Source organism: Mustela nigripes, chromosome 7 (assembly GCF_022355385.1).
Source record: "Mustela nigripes isolate SB6536 chromosome 7, MUSNIG.SB6536, whole genome shotgun sequence".
In the NCBI taxonomy this organism is placed as follows: Eukaryota; Metazoa; Chordata; class Mammalia; order Carnivora; family Mustelidae; genus Mustela; species Mustela nigripes.
Genome location: NC_081563.1, coordinates 54602523 through 54616277, shown reverse-complemented (window position 1 = coordinate 54616277; position 13755 = coordinate 54602523). Strand labels below are relative to the sequence as shown.

The 13755-nt window shown below is 33.8% G+C and overlaps 1 protein-coding gene across 1 annotated transcript in view; it reads left to right on the top strand.

The window, feature by feature from the left end:
* The window catches only part of APLF (aprataxin and PNKP like factor), a 77082-nt gene that overhangs the window by 11227 nt on the left and 52100 nt on the right, over window positions 1-13755 (top strand). Inside the window, exon 2 of the mRNA XM_059407782.1 lies at window positions 4085-4156. Coding sequence (XP_059263765.1) covers window positions 4085-4156 — 72 coding nt within the window. The remainder of the gene's footprint in view (window positions 1-4084; window positions 4157-13755) is intronic.

The window sequence follows — 13755 nt, the reverse complement described above, 5'->3', positions numbered from 1 at the left end:
TTTAAAGATTTTATTTATTTATTTGACAGAGAGAGAGAGAGATTACAAGTAGGCAGAGAGGCAGGCAGAGAGAGGAGGAAGCAGGCTCCCTGCCGAGCAGAGAACCCGATGCAGGGCTCGATCCCAGGACCCTGGGACCATGATCCGAGCCGAAGGCAGAGGCTTTAACCCATTGAGCCACCCAGGCGCCCATCCTTTCTTGAGTTCAGTATGAACTCATGGATTATTTTGTATTCAAAGTGTGTTGTATTCCATTATTATCATTATTCGTATTGGTGCCCAGATTGTTCCTAGTTTTGCTGGACCGTTAAGCTGCTGGATGTGAGATATATTTTCATTATTTCCCAATCAAGGTGTCACTATTTGGAAGAGTTATCTTATCTGTGCCCCACTACACCTAGTTTCTCACTCCCTCTTTTTTTCTCCCAGTTCACTTGACTTTCTGTTCCAGCATAGTAAAATTTGGTTGCATTTTGTGTTTCTTTCCCCTCTTACATGTAAAGCTTGTGGTAATCTCTGTTTCCTAGTTGCGCTTTAGATGTGAATATAGGTGACTTTATTTGTTGTATTTGTTGATCTCTGATTTTTTATGTGGTGCAATTAGTATTTAGGTGGCTACAGTTATTTGATAGGAAATTGGAATTCCTCTATTTTAACTATTTTTGTGGCTTTCTAAAATGTGAAGTGTCTCATTTTCAAGTGAAGTTTTCATTTAAACACGATAATCAACAAGTAAACTTGGTTAAATATTTAGTAACGTATGAAGTATGTAATGCCTTTTGTCCCTAGACTCATTAGCTTCTAGCCAGAGCAATCTTTTTGAGTCTTTGGGTTTCTTCGGTTTTCTATAGCTTGGTTGTTCCACTTGCAGACCAACATCAGTCATTTTTCCCCATTGTCAGCCAATGCACCATCTACTAAGCCCTATCCACTTCATTGTCTACTGGGAGTAGAGAATTAGAAATTCAGATGAGATTGGGTGCATTCAGGGTGGTATGGCCATAGACTCTTGGGAATTCCAGTAACATATCTTGTTAGACTTGGCTATGACATTAGAATAAATAGGACCAAATGAAACCTGAAGACCTTCTGGAGTTTTATTTAGGGCTTGATTTTCTCAGAATGTCTATTTGCTTAATAAATAGTCATTCTGCCTTATTTCCAGTTCTTTAGTAGTTTAGTTTACTACTACTACTGTCTAGTTTAGACAGTTAAGCTGGTGGTAAATACTCTAAAAAATATATTTTATGTAATGAGGGAGGCAATAAAGTGTTAAAAGGAAGATTGTCTCTAGAATCAGATTCCTTCTGTTAAAGTCTGGTCATGCTTATTGGCTGTGTAACTTTGAGTAGTTGCTTAACCTCTTTGTACTTTCATTTCTCACTTATAAAATAAAGATAATAGTGTCTTTTCTGCAGGTTTTGTGGATATTAAAAAATGATACCTGATGAATGATAGGACAGCACCTTGGTCTTGATAAACAATTACTATTACAGTTAATATAGTAGTTAAGAATATATGGATATTTACTCTGCTTAAGGAGCAGTGATCTTTGCTGAGATTGAGCCCTGCATTAGGCTCTCTGCTAGACAGGGATCCTGCCCTGCTTCCCCCTCTCCACCCCACCAGCCTCTCTGCCTACTTGTGGTCTTGTCAAATAAATAAAATCTTTAAAAAAATAAATAAACCTTTAAAGAAAATGAAGCAGGTCATCAGATCTTTAGGATAATCTATTTATGACCTAGCCTTCACATACCCTCTACCTTCTACCACCCCACAACCATCCTGAAATCAACATAAGCTCTAATGATAATTCGTTAAAACTGTAAGTTTACCATAGAGGGAACATAAATTATTATTTTTTAACTTATTCATGATTTAGCCATACAGTTTAAAAGGGACTGTTATAGGTAAATGCCCAAACAATATTAACTTTAAAGACTCTTTAAAGAACATTTTTTAAATGTACTATAGAAATGCACAGCTTGCCGTGAAATGACATTGTTGTGGAATGAAATGTCCACTAGAGGGCATATTATGCCTTCATATAATTTTTTCATGCCAGTGTCAGGAAAGCCTCCTTCAAAGAAAGACTGAGATAGGAAAAGTCCAGTATTGCTTCCTGCAAAAATATAGTTCGGAAGAGAAAGAAACTGAAGCTGTACTATTAAAGGAACCATCATTGCATACCATGGTTTTATATTTGACAGTCTGCTGCTCAATTGGTTAGAAAATCAATTTGTATTATTGAGTCTTACTACCCAAGTTAGAATTAGAAGCTTCTTACTCCCTGACACAGAGTAATTTTCTTTTCTTGAAACTGTTTCTAAATGATTATATGCAGGTATAGAATCATACATGACTTCTCCCCACATACTTATTTTATTAACGAGTATAGATTTGGAGTGCTACCTGCTTGAGGAGTGGCCTACACAAGTTACTTAAGTTTCAGTTCTCTAGACTTTCAATTTCCAAATTTGTAAAATGTGAATAAACCTATGGCAATATTATAGTGAATCTCAGCATTTAAGTGAATGTTCTGTGTAAATGATAGAATCTGTGCACATGGTAAAGTGGGTTATCAGGCAACTGCTGTTGTTTTTGGCTGCAAAGGCACATGATGGGGGAGAATATAGGAACCTCCAGTTTCCTTCTCTCCTTTCTGATAGAATAGATTATTAGTTTATATTTACTTTTCTGAGGAGTGGTGGTGTGGCTCAGCCCATTAAGCATCTGACTCTTGATTTCAGCTTAGTCTTGATCCCAGGTTTGTAGGTTCAAACCCTGTTTTGGGCTTCGCCTTGGGTGCAGAGCCTACTTTAAAAAAAAAAAAAAAAAGTAATATATTTACTTTTCTGAACTAGCCATTGTGGCCAACAATGTGTATATTTTAAGTGGGCTACTTTTAAGATACTTTATTTTAGAGAATGTTCTAAAAATTAACTGTAGCTATTGCAAATATACCTTTATGGAATTCATTCTACTGTGAGGTCTATTTTTATACAGTCATTGTCTTACATGCAGAACTGCTCTCTGTTTAAAAAAAATGAATGAGTACTGATTCCTGGCACTTTCACATTTTTTCAGGTTTTTGCAGAACTGATGGGTTTAATTGAATTAGGCATTGCTGTAGTCTGTTTTTACCGATAATTTTGGTCTTGAAATGGATAATATCAGAGTTGAAGTGATCAAGAGGTGGGCCAGATAATTATGACATTAAGGAAAGTTTGTGCATAAAATGTTATTATTATGTATCTGCCAGAAATAGTAAAGGAAATCTTAACTATTATGTTTATAGCCTTGCAGGGAAGGCTCAATTGGCAATTTCAGCATTTAAAGTACAAGTGATTTCTAATCTTTGGTATGCAGAAATGCTTGTGAGCATAAGTCGAACACTCTTGGTTCAAAACAGGAAGCAAATACATTCAATATATGTTATTATATAATATTAGTATATGTGTATATATTGTATTATAAACACACACACACGGATATATAAATGATAATCTCTTCTTCACTGTAAATATTTGATTTTCATCACTTTCCCTCCCACCCTCCTGTTCTCTTAACTACTTAACTGATGGCCCTAGGGCTCTGTTGCTGGTCTGCCTGACCCTAAAAGTTGCAGTCACCCTTTTATATTTACCAGACTGCTGCTCTTTAAATCCTTTTGTCATCATAACATACTATGTATTTCTTGTATTTAAAAGGTTTTCTAATAAATACACCATATATAGATTTTTTTTTCTCATTTTATGAATTCTATTGATAAGAATCCTCACAGAATACTTATCTCGAATGGAAACTATGATAAAAGGCTTTGGAATGTGTTAGATTCCAAGTCCGAGTCTCTGCTCTGCCATTTATTCTTCTTAAGACCTTGGGCAATTCCTTTAATCCCAGAGTTGTTTCATCATCTGTTCAGTGAAGACAATCATTTTAATACACAGTTGCTAAGTGACTATTTCATATCTAACCTACTAATTTTAGAAACTTTGCTCTTGGTTTTGTTGTTGTTGTCGTTGTTACTGTTGTTTTTTATGGAGGTAGTCGTATTTGAAATGTTAATTTTTTTCCCCCATAGGTAACAGACAAGAGAGTGTCCAGAAGACATGCCATTCTTGAGGTGGTTGGTGGTCAGCTTCGAATCAAACCGGTATATATGTTATTCATGAATTGTTTTTAACTTTTTGCCTCTCACCTTTTTTCAGTTCCTGATTAAAGTGGCTTATTTCTAAGGTTATGGAAATAGGGAGTGATGTCAGAATGAATATATCCTTATTTCTAGAGGATAATTGGGAGATAAATATCTAAACTATTTATTTATTTTCCTGTAAGGCAGTGCTACATTTATCTAGTTAGAATTTTAGTGAAAGGGGCACCTGGGCGGCTCAGTGGGTTAAGCCTCTGCCTTCAGCTAGGGTCCTGGGATCGGCTCTCTGCTCAGGGAGCCTGCTTCCCCCTCTCTCTCTACCTGCCTTTCTGCCTACTTGTGATCTCTCTCTCTGTTGAATAAATAAATAAAATCGTTAAAAGAAAAAAAAGAATTTCAGTGAAAGCTAACTACCAGTTCATGTATACATTATGACTGGGTATTACAACTAAGATTCTATAAGAAAGCCTATAACTATATAATGGTTTGTTTGAAAGAGGTGAAGTAGTGACTGAAGTCACTTAAATGTTACAGGATTGTACCTTAATAGATTTCTGTACCTCTGTGTGTAGAATTGAATAATTCTAAAATTTAGACCTTATTAAATTTTAGGGTTGCATAAATAATTTTAATTTGAAAGTTCTTATTGAGGACTTACATTTTAATTGCTTGCTTTATAGTTTAAGCACTGATATATTGTAGGGATATCCATTTCTGAGGATATACTATGTGATTATTCCTTTCCATTTGCACAGTGTGTTGTATAGGAGAATAGAATATGTGTATGAGGGTCCATCTGTTTTGGAGTAGATACTGTGGTGGTAAAATTATTATGGAATGAAATTCATTAATTTGTAATATTTTTAAACCTATTTGTATTTTCATCTTATATATGTACAGCTGCCTTTATTTATCATTAGTTCTTTCTTTTACATGTAAAAGTACTTTTATTATCCTATGTTGAGCTGTTTCCAAACATGAGAAGTATCCTTTTAATTCTGGCATTGGAAAAGTTTTGAATAAAGCTGAATTTACCCCATCTCGATTAAATAGATACTTGAAAAAAGGTTTGTATATCATTCTGCATTGTCTTATCTTGAAAAGTGCTGATAGCTACAGTCATCTCTCCTGTGGGAGCCCCTTTATTTACCATTAGCTGTTCATCTCTGAATCCTCTCCCACTATCCTCTTCTTAGATGACTTTCTAGATCATAAACTTGTTGAATATAGGAACACTGACCCATCTTTGTATCTTTAGTATCTAGCGTATGCTGAGCACATCATAGGTACTTAATTCATATTTGTGAATGCATGAAGAAATGCTGCAGTGAGAACTATATGTTGCACTTTTAAAAGTGGAGATAGCATGAATTTTTACAAAATTATGTTAGTTCTAGCACATAATTTCTAACACTATTTCCATGAACAACTATGACCTAAAATAAACAAGTTTATTTTTATTGTTATTGAAGCATATTGAGGTAGAGTATATAGGAATCTCTAAATTCCCATCCTGACTTTTCTGATAAAGCATATCATTACTTGATATTTACTTTTTTCAAAATAGTAATTACAGCAAAAATACACTTGGCTCCTCAAAGAATACCTACAACTGAATACTTACTACATTATTTAGATTTACTGCTCTTTATCATTCACATTAACGAAATGGAGACCTTCTGGTGAGTATGTACTTTTTGGAAAATGTAACATCTAAATAGTCCTTGATGATTAGATTTCTAGTTATTTTTGATACCAAAGCAGGGAATATCAGCTCCTGCAAGTAGGTTTGTAGACTTTTCTAGATTTGCATTATTAGTATTCAAATCCTACTACGTATACATATATCACAGAAATTAATCAATAAGCCAAGACTATTCTTTAGTCAACTTATAAGACAGATCCTTGGTTTATACCTGTAATTCCTGATATTTTCGAAGCTTTGCTTTTGTTTCAAATAATATCTGCAAGATTTGTCGTAGCAGAAGAATTGTAGACAATGACATGATCCATTGTGAGAACTCAGCACATTTATTTGTAAGCAGATTAATCAGCTGAATTGTGAAGAATTGAATAACTATTAGATTTCTTTTTACATTTTTATTTACTCAGTGCTAAGAAGAAACCCTTCTTTTTTTTTTTTTTTTTAAAGATTTTTATTTATTTGACAGACAGATCACAAGTAGGCAGAGAGGCAGGCAGAGAGAGAGAGAGGAGGAGGCAGGCTCCCTGCTGAGCAGAGAGCCTGATGCGGGACTTGATCCCAGGACCCTGAGATCATGACCTGAGCCGAAGGCAGAGGCTTTAACCACTGAGCCACCCAGGCGCCCCAGAAGAAACCCTTCTTAAAACAAAAGTTCCACAGCATTAAATTTTTTATGTATACAAGGTATGCCATTTGGGAAACCATCATTTTTACTAAAGTGTTAATACTGAAAAACTTACATATATTTTTTTCTCAGTGTTAATCAGGACATTTATATTAAAAACTAGAATTTTTTCCAGATTGGCTTAATAAAGATACTTAACTGGAGTTGTGTCTATACTTGGATGAAAAGTATTCAGATTTATTTTGATCTTCTATGACTATTCAAAAAAGTAGTAATAATATAAGTATACTTAAAACTTTGTTAATAGAAAATTCTTTCTTTGAGTTAAACTTTATTTTTTGTGAAATGGGTCAAATTTCTACATGAGAGTTTAACAATTTTTAATTAAAAGAAGGTTTCTTTTAGAGAACACCTTTCTTCTTTATTTACTTGATCTTGAATTAGACTGTACTAATGCAAAACAACTATAGGAAGTCAACAAGTATCTTTTGAGTATCACAGGGTGGTAGATACAAAATTAGAAGGTATAGCCAAAACTCCTCATGACATTATAGATATGAAACTAAAATTTGTTATAATTATTTATTTATACCTTTGTTTATACTTTTCTTTTAAATGTTATTTAATATAACTTGTGAACTTTCTAGTAAATGTAATCTTATATACTTGGGAGAAAGATAAATATTTTTTACCCTTTTCTTGGTAGCATTATTTTTGACAGCATAGAATATTAAGGCCTTCTGAAGAATGCATAATATTATATAGTCAGCAAGTTGTCAAATGGGATTTAGAACTGAGGTTCTTTGAAATCTATCTAAGGTTTGTTTGTTGTTGTTTTTTTCCCCATTATATTTCCCAACTCCGGATTCTTTTGCCATTTGGTATTCTCTTCTATAAAAAAAAATTTCTTGAAGTTAAAAGTAACTTGATTTTTCTTCACAAGAAATTTTTTTTTAAAGAGTTTATTTATTTATTTGACAGACAGAGATCACAGATAGGCAGAGAGGCAGGCAGAGAGAGAGAGAGGGGGAAGCAGGCTCCCTGCTGAGCAGAGAGCCTGACATGGGGTTCCATCACAGGAACCTGAGATCATGACCTGAGCTGAAGGCAGAGGCTCAACCCACTGAACCACTCAGGCCCCCCCACAAGAAATTTTTGTGCCTTCAGTTGAACAGAATTTTACAACTGAAAGCAATCTTGGGTTCAGTCTTATGTATGTGGGAATTTGATTTGGCCCAGAGCTGGCATTGCTTATCATTGGACAAGATGACTTTTCATCAAGAAATGGTACTGGGAGAGTATGTTATTTGTCTGAGGGAAAAAAATTAGATCCCTACCTCAAACCATATATACAAATCAGTTTTAGGTGGTTTAAATGTGAAAATCAAAACTATAAAACTCTCTCAGAATATATGGGAAAAAATCTTGGTGGCCTTAAAGGAGGGAAGTGGGGGCACCTGGGCTCAGTGGGTTAAGCCTCTGTCTTTGGCTCAGGTCATGATCCTAATGTCCTGGTATTGAGCCCCGCATCGGGCTCTCTGCTGAGCAGAGAGCCCGCTTTCCCCCTCTCTCTGCCTGCCTCTCTGCCTACTTGGGATCTCTCTCTGTCACATAAATAAATAAAATATTTAAAAAAAAATAAAGGCGGGAATAGTTTTAAAAAAAAGACTGAAAAAAAAAATCCAATTACAGGGGCACCTGGCTGGCTCAGTCGGTTAAGCATCTGCCTTTAGCTCAGGTTGAGATCCTGGGATCCTGGGATTGAGCCCTGCATTGGGCTCCCTGCTCAGTGGAGAGTCTGTTTCTCCTTCCTTCTGCTTTCTGCTCCCCCTGCTTGTGCGCGCTCTCTCTCTGTCAAATAAATAAATAAAATCTTTTTAAAAATCCAGTTACATTAAAATTAAGAACCTTTGCTTATCAAGGATTATAATGAAAATGATAAGTGTAACAGGAAGAAGTTATTTAAAACACATATAATTGACGAAGGAATTATATCCAAAATATATAGCAAATGCCTTCAATCAGTGAGAGAAAGATAAACAATCCCATAGAAAAATGGGCTGAAGACTTGAATGGCACATTATAGAATTGGAAATCTGACTGTAAACATGGAAAAGGTACTCCGCCCTCTTATTAAATAGAGAAATGTAACTGAAACTGCAGTGAGATACTAAAACCCAACAGATTGCAAAAATGAGAAGTCTAACAATTTGAAGTGTTAATGAGAATGTAGAAGAAGTAGAATAGTTATAAAGTTTGGGTGGGAGCTTAAATGTTGCAGCCACTTTAGAGAGTAGCTTGACTTATTTCCTAAAGATGAAGGAATGTATTCCCTACAAGTCAGACCTCACACACACATATGTACTAATAGATGTGTACAAGAACCTGAAGGGCAAAATTGCTTATATCATAGCAAAAACTAGACACAACATTAATTTCCATCGACAATGGAATTGATAAATATATTGTGATATATTCATTTAATGAAATATCCTACAACAATGAAGATAAATTATAGTGAAAACATAAATATGGATTAGAGTTGGAACATGATAATGATAAAGGCAACCTTGGAAGAATATATACAGTATAGCTTCATTTATATAAGATTAAAAATTCTACAAAATAAAACATTACATTCACTGTCATAAGCTTAGGTGATAAAACCATGAAGAAAATGGCCTAAGGAAGTGACAAATACAACAATTGGTATAATAATTATCTCTGAGGAACTGAGAAGAGACTGGGATATGGAAAGACTCGAAAGGGACATCAAAAGTTAATACACATTTTCTGAAACTGTGTGGTGGGTCCACACATAGTATCTAACATGTATTATGTTTTAAAAAAATTATTATGGAATCCTTATGACATGAAGAAGGTGTAGAGAATAGTATGGTGTGGTTGCAGTTCCTTCTGTAATGCCAAACTACCAAACATTGGAAGGCATGAAAAAGTGTATTTTTTTAAAGATATGTACAATTCTAGTACTAGAATTTGATTTTGCATTTAGAACAATATTTAATTGGGTTTTGAATTTTATCCCACAAATTGTTTATACCTTACCAGTTGAAGGAAAACTGCTTCTTGGACTTGGTGATGTATGCATAGGTCCTTTGCTTTATGTAATGCTTGATTTCTTTTTCATGTTAATGTAATTTCAACAAAATGCCTCTCTCTTTGAAATTATATTTATTTATTTATTTATACTGATTTATACAGCTGCTTATTGTACCTATACCTTCAAGGTGCGATTTAGAGAAATTTAGAAAAACTCTAAACTGACCTTAATTGTGAATGGAAATGTTAAGGTCTTGAAAATAATGAGGTAGACGAGTGACTAATAATTCATTAATTTTACCTTAATGTGTGCTAAATATCATTTATTCTCTGTTCTCTAATCAGTCACAAATAAATTGGTCTTTTAAAGCAGTCTATGTATACAACTGTGATAAAATTTTGAGACAAGTTTTACTTTAAAAAGTTTTTGTAAACTTCTTTAAATGAGTTAGAGCAAATGTTTTGTTACAATCCTTTCTGTAGGTTGTGTACTCCTCCAAATTATGTTTAAGTAATTAAATATTTTTCTGCTTTCCTTCAAATTAGAATTCCAATCAAATAGAAATGTAACTTTGACAATGATTGATGAATGCGATTAGGGCATTTACTAATTTGTACTTTTAAATTGGATGAATTTGTCTTTTTTTCCTCTAACATTTCCTTTAAAAAAAGCTCTAGCTTTCAGCAGTTCTTGGAAATAGTGCATGAGGAGATAATGTTAGCTCATGAGGAGATGATGTTAGCTTTTTTGTGTGCCATTTAAATTTAATCTACTGTCTGGTATCAGCGGGAGAAAATGTATTATAAAGGCAAAGCGACTGTGCTGTCTGTAAATCACTGCATCACCAGTGGTTAGTTATGTCCTCTGGGTAAATTCATAGCTGTCAATGCTTTTATTTCATTTTAAGAAACTCTTTTTGTTTCTTGGGTGATTGAGGGAGTAGTTCTATAACTACATGTAAGTTGCAAAGGATTAGATATGTTTTTGCCACTTGGTGTTAATCTATTCAAAATATACATCTTTGGGTGACTGTGTTTTTTCTTGGCGTAGTAAAATTCCCGAGTTGTGATTGTTTTTCTTCCTCAGAAATTATGAGTATACTTGGAAAATGGCTATAAAATATTGCAATAGCTCTTCCACAGCTCATTTTGTTAAAAAGAAGAAGAAGAAAGAAAGAAAGAAAGAAAAAATGCCTTCCAAATTAAATAAAAGAAAACATTGAAAATAAGAGGAACTTTTTGGGGTGGTGCACATCAATCATTTAATATTTATGATAATTATAAGAGAAAGCTATGGAAAATTAATTTGTATTTTAGTTCCATTTCTTTAGGGATAATGCATCCTTTGCACCACTTCTAAAATTGTAACATAATATATTTAAGTTTGCACTTATAATCCTATGGATATGTTAAAAGGCACTTCCCGAAAATATGCTTCTCATATAGGTGGATCATATCTCTTTATTCACTGTGAATTTAGGTTTGCCAGTATTTTGCCTGTCCTTATCTGCTTTTAGAATCAAAGTTAACTTAGCCATACTGAAGGAATTGGAGAGCTTTCCATCTTTTTCTGGTCTTAGGGAGACTTGAATATTCAGAAAAAATTTAAATCCATTTAGGTCTGGGTTGGGGAAAGATCAGAAAGATTTTTAATTACTGATTATATTTTTAAAAGATAGGTCTAATTCAAAAAGACACACACACTTTTTTGTTTTTAAGTAAGTTTGGTGTATATTCTTTAAGATCATTGTCAATTTTGGCCATATTTACAAATACATTGCCATGAAATATTTGTAGTATTCTGCCAAGTTTTATGTGTACTTATGTCATTGTTTTCATTCCAAAATATGTGTGTGTGTGTGTTTATCTTTTCCCTCTTTGTTTATTAATATTGCTAAGCTTTTGTCTTCTTCATAACTTTTAGAAAACTATCCTTTATTTTGGTTTTCATGTCTGTGTGGCTTTTTAGTTAGAGAACATATAGTTGCTTTTGGTTTTGTTTCTTTATAGAGGGAGAGGGGGCAGGAAGCAGAGAAAGAGGGAGAGAGAATCTTAAGCAGGCTCTGTACCCAACATGGAGCCCAGCAGGGGGCTTGATTTCATAACTCTAAGATCACAACCTGAGCCAAAATCAAGAGTCGTTATGTTTAACCAACTGAGCCACCCAGGTGCCCTGAAGCATTCGTAGTTTGACATAGATTTTAAAAACTTATTCAATGAGTAATATATATTTAGGTTTAAATTATAGGATCATAATTTTAAAAAATAATAAATTATAGGATCAAGTATTAGGTTAGTTATAGGAATGTCATTTTTGCTCTTGGTTCTGGAATCCCTTGTATGAACAATTTTTGGAAAAGAAAAAGATGATCATGGACCACATACATTGGTTCACTTTCTCTTTGGATTTGCTAAATACCAAATATTTTACTGCTTAAAATTTAAATGTTAAGTACATCCAACTAAGTAAAAAATACTGAAAATGAATGTTTCTTTGGCTTTGGGTTTGCAATGCCTTATTAAAGGAATGTAATTAGTTTCCTTTTTTAAAAAGCATTTTACTTTTCCTACCCTTAGAATATTATGCCTTTGTATTTAACATCTTGACCTTTGAAAATTTAGGACTGTTGGGGCACCTGGGTGGCTCAGTGGGTTAAGCCTCTGCCTTCAGCTCAGGTCATGATCTCAGGGTTCTGGGATGGAGCCCCGCCATCGGGCTCTCTGCTTAGCAGGGAGCCTGCTTCCTCCTCTCTCTCTGCCTGCCTGTCTGCCTACTTGTGATCTCTATCTGTCAAATAAATAAATAAAATCTTAAAAAAAAAAAAAGAAAATTTAGCACTGTTGTTAATTTAATGTTGTTTAGAGATTCATCTGAATCTTTAAAATACTTAGGAATAAGAACATGATCTTATCTTAGCCTATTAGAAGCAAGCCTCATTTGTAGAACATTCAAGGCTCAGGCAGAAGCTATGGATATTTCTGTCCCAACTCTTGTCCTTCCTGCTATTCAGGTCATTCCAGACCCTGATGATTGTGGTGCACTCAAGGAAGGGGAGGCTTCATTTAAAAGTCTGAGGAATAACGGAACAATTTTCAAGCCCAACAGTGTACACAGGCTTAGAATCTGGTGGTTTGTCCTGCCTCAAAAACTCTAACCATGAGCCAGAGCCACTCTGGGAGATAAATTAGGAGTGGTTGAGAGCATAATGAAAGGCTTATAAACATTGTTTAAATTATAGCTTGATTTTTAAAAATCAAACATTCACAGTTCTTTTTAGCAATATGGTGTTACATAAATATGGTGTTCCGTTGCCTGTTCATTCTTATGAAGTCTTATATGTAATTTGTAAAATAACTGACTGTAAAATGATTGCCTAACAAATTGGTAAAGTCTCTTTTTAAATTTCTGTTTCTGCTCTTTATCTCCAAATTTTATTTCACTCCTTTCTTTTAACAGATTTAAAGGAAATAGAACTGTTTTCAATTGCAGATACACATAGGAAAAATATATGGCCAGATCTTCATGAAATTAAATTGCCAGAACTGGATAGATTGTATTCATTATAGCTTTCAACATTGTCTTTTTTTAATTTTTAATTTGGGCATGTAGGCAACAATGCTTATTTTTTATTGGCAGCTTTTGTTTTAATGCTCTGTTTTCTTTATTAGTCTATGTCAGAAAACTCCTCAGTGAAGAGCAAAAACAATCCAAACAAGCTATGTTATTTGCTTGAGAGATTTGATCAAAGTCTCTCTTCCTATAATATCTCATTTTTTTTTACTCATAGTAAGAATTTACTGGAAGAAAATAAATATGAAAGAAATTAGCCATTTTCAAGGAATTAGTGAATTCCTTGAATTCCTTGAATTCACTAATTCCTTGAAAATGGATTTGAAAGTTGGGGGACTCAGTTTCCATACTGAGAATTATTTTTTGTGTTTCTCCTTCTAATGTCTGATGGTCCCTCTTAAAGCAGAAATATCTTCTAACGAGTTAATTGATAACTTTGCTTTTTTCTTTGATTCCTACAGAAGTGAGAGGTATGTTTTAGCTCCTTCCCATTTTGATAGGAGAGATAATAGATAATAATTATATATAGATAATAATTATATTATTATCTAGATAATATAGATATATCTATAGATAATAATTAGATAATATAGATATTATCTATATAATCTAGATAGATAATAATTATATGTAGATAATTA